We start from the raw sequence: 15,422 nt of genomic DNA on the forward strand, positions 1-15,422 counted from the left end.
TTTGAGAGTCTCTGGTAGATTGTTCCAGTTGTGAGGTGCACGGTAACAGAAGGAGGAGCGGCCAGATACTTTGTTGAACCTGGGACTGCGAGCAGTCTTTTGGACTCTTATCCAAGTGCTGCATATGGTAGGTGTGAGGAGCATGTTCAGATCGATGGGTATCTTGCCCAAAAAGCATTTGAAGGCAAGCCAGGATCAATGTACTTTGATCCTCGACTCAAGGGATAGCACATTAGTTCTTGGAGCATTTTTTAGTGATGTGTGTTGTAGTTACAATGTAGGACAAAGTGGCATATTGAGTTGGATTGGGTGTCTAGTTTGCTAAGGTGAATTTGGGGGCTGTAAATATACTATGTTCCCATAGTCTAAAATTGGCATTAGCATCTGTTGTACAATGCGCTTACTGGGCAGCGGCGTAGGAATAATTTGATCCTATAAAGTACACCTAGTTTGGTCAAAGAATCAATATGCAATGCAAATGTTGAATAGGTATTAAGCCATTAAATGGGTAGCCATATGCTCAGATATGTAAAACTAGTGACACTGGCATTATTCTGTTAGACTTGGTTCTTATCTGTAGATCTGTTGTTGGTAGCTGTAGAAATTTTGCCTTAGTCCCAAATGCCATTGTTACAGTTTTGCCAGTGTTTAAAAAATGTTTGTTTTGACAAATCTAGTATTCAAGTCTTGAAAAATCAAATTGAAGTCCTTGTCTAAGGTCAGAGAGGCTAGGGCTGTGTGTATATAAAATTGTGTCATCCGCATACATGTGTATTGAGACCGCCTTACAAGCTGTAGGAAGATCATTAATGAAGACTGAAAAGAGTAGGGGCCCCAGAACAGAGCCTTGTGGGGGACCACGGAGGTGACATACATGAGGTTGGCGTTAGAGCCAAGATAGACACATATTGGGATCTAACTGATAATTAAGAGTGAAACCAGTTGAAAGCATGTCTCCCTATTCCAGAGCACTGATGCTTTTTTAACAATTTAACATGATCAATCATATCAAAAGCCTTTGCAAAATCTAGGAATATTGCACCAGCAAGTTGTCCCAGTACTATTCCACGCTGGATCTCATTGCAAACTTTAGTTGAAAGAATAAAAAAGTAGCAGAGTACAATTGATTTTCAGCTGTTTGGACCAATTTCCATGGAAAAGAAGCAAACTGTGATTCCATTACTGATACAATATAAAAAAATCATGTGGTTTATAGAAAAATAATTTTGAGCCTCATAAGCGCTGCATTGAGTTGAAACTGTAATGGATTTTGCAATGTATTTTGTCATAGGTATTTTGGAAATCTGAAAATGAATACTAGTCTATATGATCTAATATTATTTCAGTTTCACAATGATTACACAAGTACATTTCTATTCCTGGTAACATTCTAAGCACCTTCACTTGATGAGTATTGCAGTAGCAAACTGGAAAATAATAGTATATTTACACCGCACTCCATTTATCTATATTTCCAGTATATTTCCATTTGCTGAATGCAAAAAAAACAATGCCTGCATTCAGTTTTTTTTTTGTTTATTTTATGTTTATTACATACACAGAGTTTCATGCATTTTGTTCTTTAACCTTCTTTCATAAATTATTCATACTGGCAACCAATGTTCGCTAATATATTTACAAACACACACGAGGCAGGTTCCCGAAGACTCTCATTTTGTAACCCTTAATAAGTATTGGTGTTTTACTCAACTTTGAAAATGACAATCTTCTTGTACATTACATTTACTTACAATTTACTTTCTTTTCCCCATTCACTACAATTTGCTGCTGGTTGTAAGGTCAGAATATTTTACATAGTATAGAAATAGTTGTAAATTCAATTTTTAAGATAGATGTCATTGATTAAATATTTTCACTACATTTCCATTTTGAATATGACTCTCTCTGTCGGCCCCTCTCTCAGTCTCAACCTCTCGCTTTCTCAGCCCCCCCAATCTTTCTCACTCTGCCCCTCTCTCTTTCTCACTCATCCTTTCTCTTTCTCACTTCCCCATCTCTCTCACTCGCTCCTTTCTCCCTCTCTCCTCTCTTTCTCTCAGTGACTTCTCTCTCTCTGTCTGCTCCATCTCTCCAAACTCTCGACACTCTCTCACTTTGTCCCCTCGTTCTCTCCCATTCTCACTCTCATACCCCTTCTGTCTCTCTGCCCCTCTCTCTCACTCTGTCACCTCTTTTTCTCTCTCTCTCTTGTTATTCTCAAACTTCCCTCTATGGCTACAATCTCTCTCACCTGCCCCTTCTTTTTCCTCCACCTTCTCCCTCTCACACTTCACCTCTATCTATCTCCCCCTCTATCTCTTCACTCTCTCTTTTACTCTGCCCCATTTATTTCTCTTCCCCTTCTCACGTTCACTCCCCCTCTATCTCTCTGCCCCCGCATGTATTTCTCCTTCCCTCTCACTGTTCGCCCCTGAATTTCTCCCCTTTCTCTAAGAACATGTCCAGTATTACCTCTATTTTCTTACTGGACAGTGTGTCCAAATATAGGACAGTCCGGTTCATTACTGTACACCTGGCAACTCTAGTCATATATGGAAGTAGTGCCCATCTTCCGACATCTGCCGCACAGACAGAGGGTTACACATGGAAAGAGAAGAGGCTGGTGATAGAGGGCCTGCACAGCTAAGGAGAGCTGGGTCCTCACAGCACATGTGTCTAGACTCAGAAGTTGGTTCTGACTTCATCAGCCAGCTTGGCTCATGAGAGCTCCTGGCCGGGGTCTCCCCCCAGGCGGTTGGCCCTGGATTTAAAAGTTCAGAGGTATAAATTATATGATCTTACATTTTGAGAAAAGACAGGGCCAATATCATACTTTAACTTCTTAATAAATGCAATTTATCTGTACCATACTTTCCAGTTGGATTTGCAACATATAAACTAGATTTGTGCAAAACTATTCCAGCTCTCACTAGACCAACTTTAATCCTAAAAAGTATTACAAAGAATCATTATTGATTTAAGGTTTATAACCAACTTCCACAGTTTTTGTTAAATTGGGGTTAAGATTTGATAAGTGTTAGTTACTAGTTTAGCAGTAGGTAATTTTGATATATTTCTTATGGCCAGGCTTATTGTTTCAGCTCGGACACAGATACAGTATATAGTAGCTCTTTGATTTAACATTTGCATTGTGCTCTCAGGCGGTGTCCTGGTCTCACTTCTTGTCAGAGACCTGGTCCCTAGGAATATGCTGTACACTTCCTGCTTGTTTTCACTGTACATTCCAGAGTAGTGCCATCATGTTTACTTACATGTTAAAATGAATGTTGCCAACATGTTTGACAGTAACGTTGTCGTGCACACATATGTTCACACACACACACACACACACACATACACACATATATATACTGTCCCGGCACAGCTTATTCTAACAAAAGCCGCCGGTTGACCGGGGCTTACTCCGGCTGGCGCCTGAAACTAGACCGGGCGCCAGCCGCATCTCCTCCGTGCACCCCCTCCGCTCGCATGGCATTTTGCTCCCCCTTCCCGACCCCCTAGCTGCTCCTGCTGTGCCCCTCTGCTTCCCCGCACCCCCGCTTACATCACTTCAAACCTTCAGGGGTGTCGGGGAAGCCGGGGACGGCGGGCGTGCGCGCACGTGACAGTGACGTCACAGTGACGCGCGGACAGGCCGCGTCTCCACGCTGCCCGCACGCATCCTGCCGTGCGGGAAATGTTAGAATAAGATGTGCCGCCTCTGTATATTACAATTGTCAATATAAATAAATAGACATACTTTGAATTGGGTTCTTTATATTTTTTGTAGCATTATAAAGGTACAATATAAACTCTGGTACATCAATAGCTCAAGCTTAATTAGTAGAAGTGAAGTTCTTTTATTGTCTGGTACTTTTCTCTGTTTTTATTATAGTGTGTTCTTTTCCTTTTTTTTGGGCACAGGTATCTCTCCATGTGTTGTTTCATGGTTGGTTTGCGGGAATATATATATCGCTTGAGACTCTAGTAAAATAGGGTAATGCTTTGTCTGTCTGTCTGTCTGTCTCTCTGTCTGTCTCTCTGTCTCTCCATAGATGTTGATAGAGGGAACACCTCTTTTGCATATCATTAGCCCTAACGTCTGTTATACTAACACAAATGACTGTTACTGCTGAAAACAGCACCTTACACTGTGTTACTGAGCTTTGACGCTGCCCATTAGCACTTAATGAGGCGTTAACGTAAGTTAAGTCAATAATGGAGCTATGTGGATTCGGGCCTTGGATGGAATCACATGTTGGCATGTATGGATTTGTTGTTAGTCAGTAATACTCCAGTGGTTCACTGTGGATTATAGTACAAGTAATTGCATTTCATATGTTTCAGTCATGGAACACCAATAGTAGAAATCTTTGAGATAACCAAAGCAGTTCAATGGCACTGACTCAATTCTATTGTGGTATCTGTTTGATATCATTGTACTAGAGGACTGAAATCAATGCCTCAACTGCACTGGTCATTTTTACTTTACCATGAAAGTGTCAAAACAGTGGGAGCAGACTGTCTTCTTAAAGATACAACAGGGAGAAAAACAGAGCAGAAATGGTATCATAAAGTAGGACAGCAATACTTTATTTCTTGCTTGTGTTCTATAATTCAAATGACATGGCTATGTAAGCTTTGAGGTAGTATCCTCCTGAGTATGTAGACAGGCTTCTTTAATAGTTAAGTATTACCTGGCTAAAGTTATGCACAGAAAAAGCAAACTGTAATTTAGTATCTATGAAAGAATCAAGGTTAAGCAAAACCCTTTAAATTATAGCCAGATTTCTCCTACCGCTTTTTAAGCTTTTCCTGCAACTAATTTGTTCATTAAATAAATTAGCACTTCTCCTTAAAACCTTTCTTGGGTTAAAAATGATAAAATGAGCAGTGCTGTTGTCTAAATATGGCAACAGAAATGTTTTTTTTATTTCAAACACTGCAGTAAGAAAAGCAATTTTTAAGTGAAATAATTACTTATGATAATAATGAAAATAACCCAAAGTGGCTAGCAGAGAATTTTGATTCCATTTTTTTTACATTCAACTCTTTAAAAAAAAAAAAAAAAAAAAACACTAGTTGGGCCCGGTGGCAGCAAACGGATATATAATATGTGCCAATAAATAACACATGCTGGGCCTTCTTCTCCTCTCGGGCCACCCCTAAAATACTGTAGCAGAACTTCCAAGATGGCCTCTATAATAATAATTATAATCTACAGTACAGATGTTGCCATCCTTATTTTTTTCGGTGAATCGACCGAAACTCTGGGAAATCACTGTGGTGTGGGAGATGGCAGCCACAATGGTGCTGCAAGGGCTCCATTCCTTTCAATGGGATACCCTGGGCTGAAAACAATAAGTACGGCAACATCTGTACTGTGCATGAACAGTGTAAAAGAAGAAAAGATGCACTCAAAGGACTCTCACAGGTAATGCCTGTGGTGCAACCACGCACCTGATCCGGTGCTTCGAATGCTATAAAGTTTTCATCCAGAGATAGTACCATAAAACGGCATCCTGAGGACCAGATGAAATAATGTGAAAAATGTGTTAGAAACGATGATCGACGTTTCGATCCAGAACTCTGACCTTTACAAAACAAATCGGCAAATTATAGGCAGATTCATTTTTATGCATCCAACCATTTCTATTCCATGAGCAAACTTTGTGATTTTTTAAATCTACTTACTCGGAGTCTGTGAAATTGTCAAGAACAATTGTGGAAAAATATAGAAGTTGTCCAAAAAAGAAATGTACTCCAAAAGTGGTCAATTTCAGCCAGTTTGGTCTATGAATAAAGTTCTCAAAAGATGAAATCAGCAAAGAACGGGTCAGTCCATTAACTATGTCAGCACATGAGGACATGAGTTTTATATTAAAATAAATGTACGAGGCTTTGGAATAGGGACACTAAACTTACTCTTTGGAACTTTTATAATCTTTGACTTATAGTTACTCCACATTATTATGCAGTAAATTACACAAGGTTTTAGCAGAGTTAGGCTACGCTTATAGTGCCGGCGACGCGACGGTAGGCGACGGTCGCTGGAAAATCAAATAGAGATGACTTCCGGCGAACGCGACCAATCCTTCGCTCAGTCACGTCGCGCTTACCTTAAGCGCTCGCGACGGCGACAATGCATTTCTTTTGCCGCGACGTCGCGTTGCTGTCGCCAGCACTATAAGCACAGCCTAAAGCAACAATAGATTTGTTTTTATATCTAGTAAGCAAAATATAATGGAAACATATATAAATGGATAATGCTTGAAATGACACAGCTGTTTGGTTACAGTGTTTCCCTAACATTACGTTCAAGGTGCCTAAAGGAATATAGCTATGAATGCTGCTGTCTTTCATTACTTCTCTTTAACACCAAGTATCAGAAATACAGATGAATATAAGTGGAATATACTGACTTCTCTTTTTAAATGGGCAAAATGCAATGTGCTTTGATAGTTCTTATTGTTCACTAATTGCAACAAACGTGTTCGCCGACTGGTAGAACAAATCATTAAAGGTTACCAACTGTTTTCTGACCGTTGGTAGCAAAATCACCTGTTCAATGGCTGGAAGGTAAACTGAAAGCTATTCATCACGCCTTTTCTCACAGTCATAAGCAGGTGTTAGTTGTATCAGTAAAACAGTTTTAGCTTAGATCTTAAACAGATAATAATTTGAGTGAAATTAGCTTACACATTGACACGTTTTTGTTTAATAGTATATAAAATACTGACTAAAGTTACTGAATGAAAATATGTCCCATCACTCTTTGTGACTGTATATTGTGATTGTACTCAGCGTGAGTGATTGTAAAGGCACCTCAACTGACAATGTAGCTCAAACTGTAGTTCTTACATAGTTATTGAATCACGGAGTTGACGTTTCAATCCAAAATTGATCTTGATCATGGCAAGAATGGTATAATATATGATCCCAATAAAGATCCACGTTGGACTAAATAGTAGAACAATGTTAAAACTCTGATGAAGTTCACTTTCGGCTCAAACAGCAGTATACTATCATAGCCCCAATGAAGATCTATGTCAGATCAAATAGTAGTCTACAGATGTAGCAGATGTTACTGTTCTCATTATCCCAATGCGTTGTTTTAAGGCAACAGCGATATTAAACTCAACAAATAATGTGGCTCCACTGAAAACAATTATGCTACGTGTGTTCTCTTTAACAAACTGGTAATTGATCTTGTTTTTTCTTAACGGGGTAATAATGTTTGCTACAGCTGTAGTTTTATTGCCATGATGAAGCTCCATGAAAGATCGAAACGTTGGCACCCCAATCTACTGAATATGTAAGCATTACTTGTTGACCTACACTGCCAATTTGGTGTGCCTTTACTGTCACTTGCTTTGTATTACAGCTACATGTCTACATTTAATAGGCTAAGTAGAGACACTGGTATTGATTAATTGTTTTCCTTTTAATTTAGAATTAGTTTTTTTATGGTATGCAACATCAATCCTCTAGGAGAACATTCTCCTCAGCACCCATTTGTGCAAACAATCAGTCTGTTACAAAATGACTTGTTTGTATAGTAACCCATTTTCTGTCAAAGGTACCGACAACTCATTGCAGAGAAATGTGTTGCTTGTCCTTCTCTGGCAGCCAATTGGCTAAATAATGGTCTCTTGGTGGAGCCTTATATTACAGAACTTTTCCTTGTATTTACTGCATGCTACTGTTTTTAAATCTGCTCCCCAAAACAACACAAGAAAAAAATGATTGCATGTTCAGTCCCTACCAACATTTTGTCTCCATTTCTTACAACTAACATTTACATTTTGGACTAGTCACACTCAGTATATGCTCCTTCTCACCAGACTAGCAGTCAGACTAGTCACACTCAGTATATGCTCCTTCTCACCAGACTAGCAGTCGGACTAGTCACACTCAGTATATGCTCCTTCTCACCAGACTAGCAGTCAGTCGATCCCCCATCTGCTTCTCTCCTCTCTTGCAAATCAAAGGTCTTATACTTGTATTACCCGTAGACGTTCCATTAAACATTGCATGGAACTGCGAATAACAGGAAAAAGGTGGTTGAAACAGGAGAAAGAAGCCAAGTAGTATTGAATTCAGGACTACACAAAAATAGTTGAAATCATTTTTGACTAGTATTAAAAGCATATAGATTGGTGGGATGGGAATTGTCACATATTGGCAAGATCCAGAGTAGAATATTGAGATGATAAGAAGTTTTTAAGAAACACTTGAGGTGCATAAAAGGAAGTCTATGGGGCCTATTCTAGTAACTTTGTTGTGACTTAATGCTTGTAAAGTGCAATTTACAAGCGATTTTGCATGTGTTGCTATGCAGATTAGAGCCCTTATCACGTGTCAAAATCACCTGTTAATTGCATTTTTACATGAGTTATCACTCTTGCTCTGACAATCCGAGTGGTAGGTCAAAAAAGCCGGAAACGTGCATTTTTTTGCCAGTAACTGCACTATTTCTCTGTTCTTTCTGTGTCAAAAATAACCCCAAATTTTAGGTGGCGTAACTTTCTCTATTGTAACAATCTGCACCACATTTTACACAACGGGGCACCGAAAAATGCTGGTGTGTATCAAACACACTTTCTCTGCTCCAAAATTGTTGTAGTATATACTGTAGACTTCAGAGACGCTTAAAAATAAACATTCTTGGGGAAAATGGTTGTATTATGATAGGCGTGGCTTGGGAAACCTAGATTTTGTAGGTTTCTTGGCATGGATAATTAGCGAGTGTAGTTGCAGAAATTCAGATACCCGTAATTTAAATTGAGTGGATTTCTCTCAAAGTCCCATATGTAATACAGTACATTCTGATTGCCTAGAAAAACTTTCACTGAAATGGAGTTGAATGTAATTTTAATATGGGATCCAGAGCACCACTTTTGTTTTATATGCAGCATTTGCTTCAAATTTACTTCAGCTAACTTTTAAACTTCTGATCCTTCTCTCCCAAGACTTACACTATTTTCAGTATAATTTAATCATACAGAGAGCCTAGAAAATAAAGTTCCATGCAGAGATTGTAACATAAGCCACAGAAGCAAAACAAAGAGAAAAATAACAAAACATTTTTGAACAAAGCTACAACATAATAACTATTTTATAAATGTATTTTGGTGGGCATTGATGGTGTACAAAGAAAAAGGTGTGTATATATATATATATATATATATATATATATATATATATATATATATACAGGCAGTCCTCGGTTATCCAACAGAATCGTTCTGGAAGTAGCGTTGGAAAGTGAGTCCCATGTTAATCAGTGGCGGTGAGCGTTGGATCACGCATTCAGGCATTGAAAAGTGGCCCTTAGGGTTGCATCGCAAAGCGTTGGATATGTAATTCGTTGTAAAGTGAAACATTGGATAATGAGCACTACCTGTTTGTATGTATATATCTTGTATAGAAAAGGAGAACTTGATACCCCATGCACTCTGTGCCTCAATCACGCTACCCACGAAAAGCCGGCTAATGACAAACAATATTGTTGTGCCAGCGGTGCTCCAGGACATGAGATAATATAATAGACAAGAAAAAAGTATCCCAACGGAGCACATGGGTGTACCAAAAATGATCACAAGATTTATTACAATTCACATTATTTAAAAGAACAATACAAAAAGAGTTAAAAAATTGGCATGGACACCCTACACGAATCCTGACCAATCAGAGAGGCTACATCCAATTGGACCCAAGATAATGGTAGCTCATCAAAAAATAGCAAGAAAGATATATGTGTGTGGAAAAACACCCAGGTAATATGCCTCCTATATAAATCTGGGGAAAAAACATAAAGGAGAACATGGGGTAACCACTGTGACTGCTAATTTACACCATACAGCAGGGGATGGGGTATAGTGTAGGGAAATGAAGCAAACAGTGTGCTAGTGGAACACTTCTCATTGTAGTTACCACTCCCAGAGGAAGACGCAAGTCGAAACGCGTAGGAGTGGGAGCCAGTGGCAGGACACCCTGTTCCTCTCCTTCATGGAGGGCACGTAGATATTATTATCTTGACTTTGATGCTTTGCTCATCTGTTTTTGCAGGGATACATTACTACCATTTGCAGACTCTGTTTTTTGCTTAATTTCCCTACACTATACCCCATCCCCTGCTGTATGGTGTAACTTAGCAGTCACAGTGGTTACCCCATGTTCTCCTTTGTGTTTTTTCCCCCAGATTTATATAGGAGGCATATTACCTGGGTTTTTTTTCCACACACATATCTTTCTTGCTATTTTTTTATGAGCTACCATTGGTCCAATTGGATATAGCCTCTCTGATTTGTCAGGATTCGTGTAGGGTGTCCATGCCAATTTTTTAACTCTTTTTGTATTGTTCTTTTAAATAATGTGAATTGCAATAAATCTTGTGATAATTTTTGGTACACCCATGTGCTCCGTTGGGATACTTTTTTCTTGTCTATTGTGTATATATATATATATATATATATATATATATATATATATATATATATATATATATTTATATATATTTTTATATATATATATATATATATTCACATTTTCCATTTGCACCAGCTGCCTTGAAAATTATTTTTGTCATTTGTTTTAGCGCACAGAAATGAACTGCGCTTAGCATACAGCTGTAAGCAGTATTGGTAAATACTAAAAAATAATACTTGTGTGTGCCAAAAAAAACCAACTGCGTGTGTCAAAATTGTCCACAAAGTTCAACTTGGCATAAACCCAAAAAAGACTGTTAATGTATTTGACACAACATGGTTGTGTCACGTATCTGCACCTGTCTGAAGAAGGGGCAGCGTCCCAGAAACCTTACTGTACCTGCTCGGGGCTTGCATTTAGCACAGTAAATTTGCAGAAGAAATGCGTGCATCCAACTGTTATTTATGTACAATGGATGTTTCATTATACAGGTTCAAACATTTATTATCTTCACTTTCTGGCCATTATAATTAATATTACACTAATAATTTAGATTTTCTTACACTAATTATAAATAAATAAAATACACAATCTGTTTTCATTTAAAATGTATCAATCAGGTATTCAACGTGAGGGACGCGGCAAAAAAACATTAAAACAACATGTTATGAACCACAGAGCTCAATTAGTGAATTAACGAGACGTTAACATCTCGTTAAGTGCTAACGGGGATCTTCAAAGCTCACTAATGATGTCTTAAGTGCTGGTTTAGCTATAATGAACACTTGCATTACTATAACGGACGTTAGTGCTAATGAGATACCAAAGATGCGTTCCATCTAACGACACATATACACAGAGCTCTGTTACAGTTACCACAGGGATTTAACGTTACGTTAGTTAGGACAGAGATAAACGTGTGTAAAACCACAGTTAGGTATGATTTAACTATCATATTGTTTTTACAGGGTTCTTTGCCTCTCCTATCGTCTCTTTTTTTACTGTAATTAAACACATTTTTTTAGGTCTGCATGGTAGTAATGGTGTATTTTGGTAAGACAGGTTTAGCCCCATGTTATTTGAAGCTAACGTAAGGCACTGCTAACTTCACATGGCATTAAGCCGGTGCCAATCAGATCGCTAATGGCCATTGTTTTTGCACATATTTACCTTTGTGGGTACCCATTAAACCTTTAAACACCGACATGTTTGATTCAAAACTAATTAAAAAAATATGTTAATACATAGGCCCCTTTATATTGAATTCACATTGAAAATATATCGTGTTACAGTATTTATTAAGAAATTCATTTTCTCGTGTGTAATTATAGCAACACCATGTATTCTGCATGTACCGTATTGATTGGATAGATGAGCAGCACAGCAAAAAATCACTTAGTGAAAGAGAAACATTTGTCAGATATTCAATACTTTTTAGCTTTAGTTTTTTTACTTTACATTTTATTTCTTAAGCAACGGTCAACATTACATTTTCTGCGACTAAGAGGTTACGAAAATCATGCTTTTTTTGTTCTTCTGTATGTAATAATCACATTATTAGTGGTGCACTATAGGTCTAGTAGAATGAGACAGAGGTGTGCCTTAATGTGATTGATGGAGTGAGATATAGAGAGCTAAAAGAGTCCCATCTGGATTAGGTTTTGGGAGCAGTCAGATGTTGAGTGGGAGGTCAGTAAGGCTTGATTTAGCTCCCCCTCCTTCAACACCCTTGCCATCTACACTTATACACACATTACACAGCATACGCACGCCCTCATCCATAATTGATGCTTGCTTTGGGCAGATGCTGCAGGGCCTGGGACTAGAACAGCTGCTAAGTTTATGGAGACGAAGGGGATCAGGATGGTACAGCAGGTATATTTACTTTATTTATACATAAAAAGGACATAAAAAAATATTCTAAAAGTGTATTTCTAGTTGTAGGCTGATCCACTGCATACAAGCCTCCTGTGAGACATATTTTGCTGCTCAAGTCATTCAGTAGGTAGCTGTAGAAAAAGCAGCAATGTGTTTTTGTGCTGTGCTTGATACGTCTAGCTGAGTTGTTCGTCTAACCAGCAGGTTTACAGAGTAATTTTGCATTTCTCTTCTTTGTTTCCATGCCCTGAGGAAAGAGACACTGCTTGGCTCATTTAACTACAGTAGGAGAGGCGTTCTCTGCATTTGCAATGCTGTTGGCAGGAGCAATAGAACACACGAAAACAAAGCTAAAACAAAGACAATTTGTCAGCTAGGAGTAAACTGTGTACAGGCACATAAAGGAGTGTAGGGTAATACAATACAACACAGGAAAAATACATTTGCAGTGTCTAGAATCTGTGTTTTCAGTTTTTAGATATTTGGAAGCACCACCATAGCTCTGTATGTTCAGTTTTAAATGTTATTTTAATAATTGAATGCACTTGTTTGTGGTGAGCACTTCAGCTCAGCTGAAAAAGACACAGAAGTCAAACCAAACAGATTTTGATTGACTCCATAGTTTAGTTGAAAAATGACCATTTTAAGGATATACTGTAAGAGCTCATAACATTTTCCCCTCTTCTGGTCTGCTCCGGGTAAGAGAAGAAAGGCAATAAACTATATTTTATACACTGCCACGTAATGCATATTTTGGATTTGGAATGTGGCTTTCATTAAATTTCTATCCAAAACATTTAGCAAACTCTGACTGTCTGCCATCCTCTGTTCTCTCTGCTGCCAACAACTACTTTATAAGGGCTTCCAAACCTCACAGCAGCTTAGCAAACCTAATGACTAAAATACAGTATTAGAATATCTGTACCACTGGGGGACGGCCTTCACTTGTAACGTACAGTAGACACACTCACAATGTTGCAACTTAATGGTAAGAAGTCATACAAAACCTTGGTACTCTTAATTAAATATTAGTTGTAATTAGCGCTAAGTGAGAATTCTTTGAATATTAATTTGGGTCTCTTGGAACTGCTGCCAATGTTAATGAGAAACTGTGGGGGTCCCAGCCACATCTGTTTTAGAAATCAAGGTAGTATAAAATCCTTTAGATAAAATGCACCTGGACATTAGTGTTTTGGTCCCTTTCTCTTCATTGTTTTTTCTCACATCTGCTGGTTTTGTAGATTCTTGTATTCATTCTGTGATGCGTCTACTCCTAAAATAGAAATATAAACAAATCAGTTCAATTAACATTTCTTTTTTTGCTGCTCCACTGTCTTTGCAATTACACTGTACCCATGAAAGTCTTCATGGATTTCACAGTTAAGTTGGGGGATCCTACAGTACATGATGTATCTCATCCATTTTAAAGACTCACCCACTTCTTGACCCTTTTTGTGGTGCCAGACTGTAACCCTTCGTTTCCACCTTGAGGGACCACCTCCTGCAATTCTTGCTGTACTATTCACAGCGCTTTGAATTTTTGTGGTGCCCAGTGTTTTAAGGCAAGAGGCCAGGTACCTTCTCACCAACCTGCTTGCCATTTATATGGCTGAAAAGGGACATTTGGAAGTTTGGTGCCAATAAAGAAAGTGGCATTCTTCCAGTTACTGGTGCGCTCTTGTATCCAAACAGAATTCACCCACTCCACTGGGTTGGTGTCAAAATTCTATTCAATAATAATATTTATCTTATATATGCTGTAGCACTGATAGTATTTGTATATGTATATCCCAGTTAAAGTGGCATCCTTTTCTCACATGCTGATAAAAGCTCGATACATATGTAGCAGACATTATTATTCCCGCTGGCGAGTTACATACAGCGGGACATATAGTGCCTTCGGAAGAAGCTGCCATTGTTTCAAATTAGCTGCAGGTGAGGAGAGGGCAGGGCTAATGTGCTATTGCACGCACTGGTTGGTGCTACATGTCTGTGTGCTACTGAATCTCTTGTACACATCAATTAATAATAATACATTATCTTATATAGCACCAATAGTGTATGCAGCACTGTACATAGACATTTGCAGGTACAGTAGAAAGAGTCTTAGCAACCAAAAGCATTCTCCAACCCCCCTTCCCCCCTTCCCCCGCCCTCCAACCCATTGGGACTAGCAGTGTGTCTGTACCAATATCCAGCCTTTGTAACCCCCCCCCGACCCCACCACCCCCAAGAAAAAACTGTAGTTGCTTCAGCTGGGCCATATTCTAACCTGAGCTGCACCTTATTCTACAATAAGCAGCCACCTTACTTTCTGATTTCAACATTGTCCCTCGTTCCCTCTAGACTGTAAGCTCTCACAAGCAGGGCCCTCATTACCTCTATCTGTTTATGTATGTTTGTCCAATGCTGTATGTAACGGTTTATGTTTATGTAATACACATAGCTCTGTACCCCATTGTCCCGTGCTGCAGAATATGTTGGCACAAATAAACGATAAAAATAATAATAATTCTAGTCATGATGCCTAAGGCAAAGGAAGATAAAATGACTTGGCCAAGGTCAAAAAGAGAGTTTACACTGAGATATGAAATTTGCTCACACGTGTTAATGTCAGCTCTGGGGACCCCATATTTCCCAAGATACTTACCTCTAGAGGTGATGCCGGTAGCAGCTCCACGGGTTTAAATGTACGGCTCACATGGGCCAATAGGAAGCCACAATGGATGACATCTCAGCTACTGATTGGCCCGTGTGATGCGGGAGCTTTAAATCCATCATTTTGTTAGCCCCACATAGCCCAACTGGAGCTGCAACGACATCCCCTACGGAGGTAAGTATCTCAAAAAGCAGGGGTTCCTCGAAGGTGAAATTAACACCCTTCAGCTCTGAGGAAGCCCTGATTCAATCCTGTAACTATAAAAAAGTAAAACCGGATTTTCTGTGTTTTTATCTCTGTTACTCCATCAATATTCTTATCAAGACATTAAACTAGAAATTTGCACAAAGTTATCAAACCTATTTCAAAGAAGAAAACAACCAATAAGTATTACGGAAAGTATATTGTATGGTTAAATGCTTTCAGTTTATTTCAACTTCAATAAATGTTCCTA

At 38.7% G+C, this 15,422-nt stretch overlaps 1 protein-coding gene across 9 annotated transcripts in view; it reads left to right on the plus strand.

Moving 5' to 3' along the window:
- Positions 1-15,422, plus strand: part of RBFOX1 (RNA binding fox-1 homolog 1) — a 658,912-nt gene that overhangs the window by 311,119 nt on the left and 332,371 nt on the right. The window contains exon 1 of one of the 9 annotated variants that reach the window (XM_075565299.1): positions 11,975-12,306. The exons of the other annotated variants lie outside the window; for them this stretch is intronic. Coding sequence (XP_075421414.1) covers positions 12,274-12,306 — 33 coding nt within the window. The 5' untranslated portion in view covers positions 11,975-12,273. Of the gene's footprint in view, positions 1-11,974; positions 12,307-15,422 lie in introns of those variants that run through there. 9 annotated transcript variants of the gene reach the window in all.

The sequence above is a fragment of the Ascaphus truei genome, chromosome 11, assembly GCF_040206685.1.
Source record: "Ascaphus truei isolate aAscTru1 chromosome 11, aAscTru1.hap1, whole genome shotgun sequence".
Lineage (NCBI taxonomy): Eukaryota > Metazoa > Chordata > Amphibia > Anura > Ascaphidae > Ascaphus > Ascaphus truei.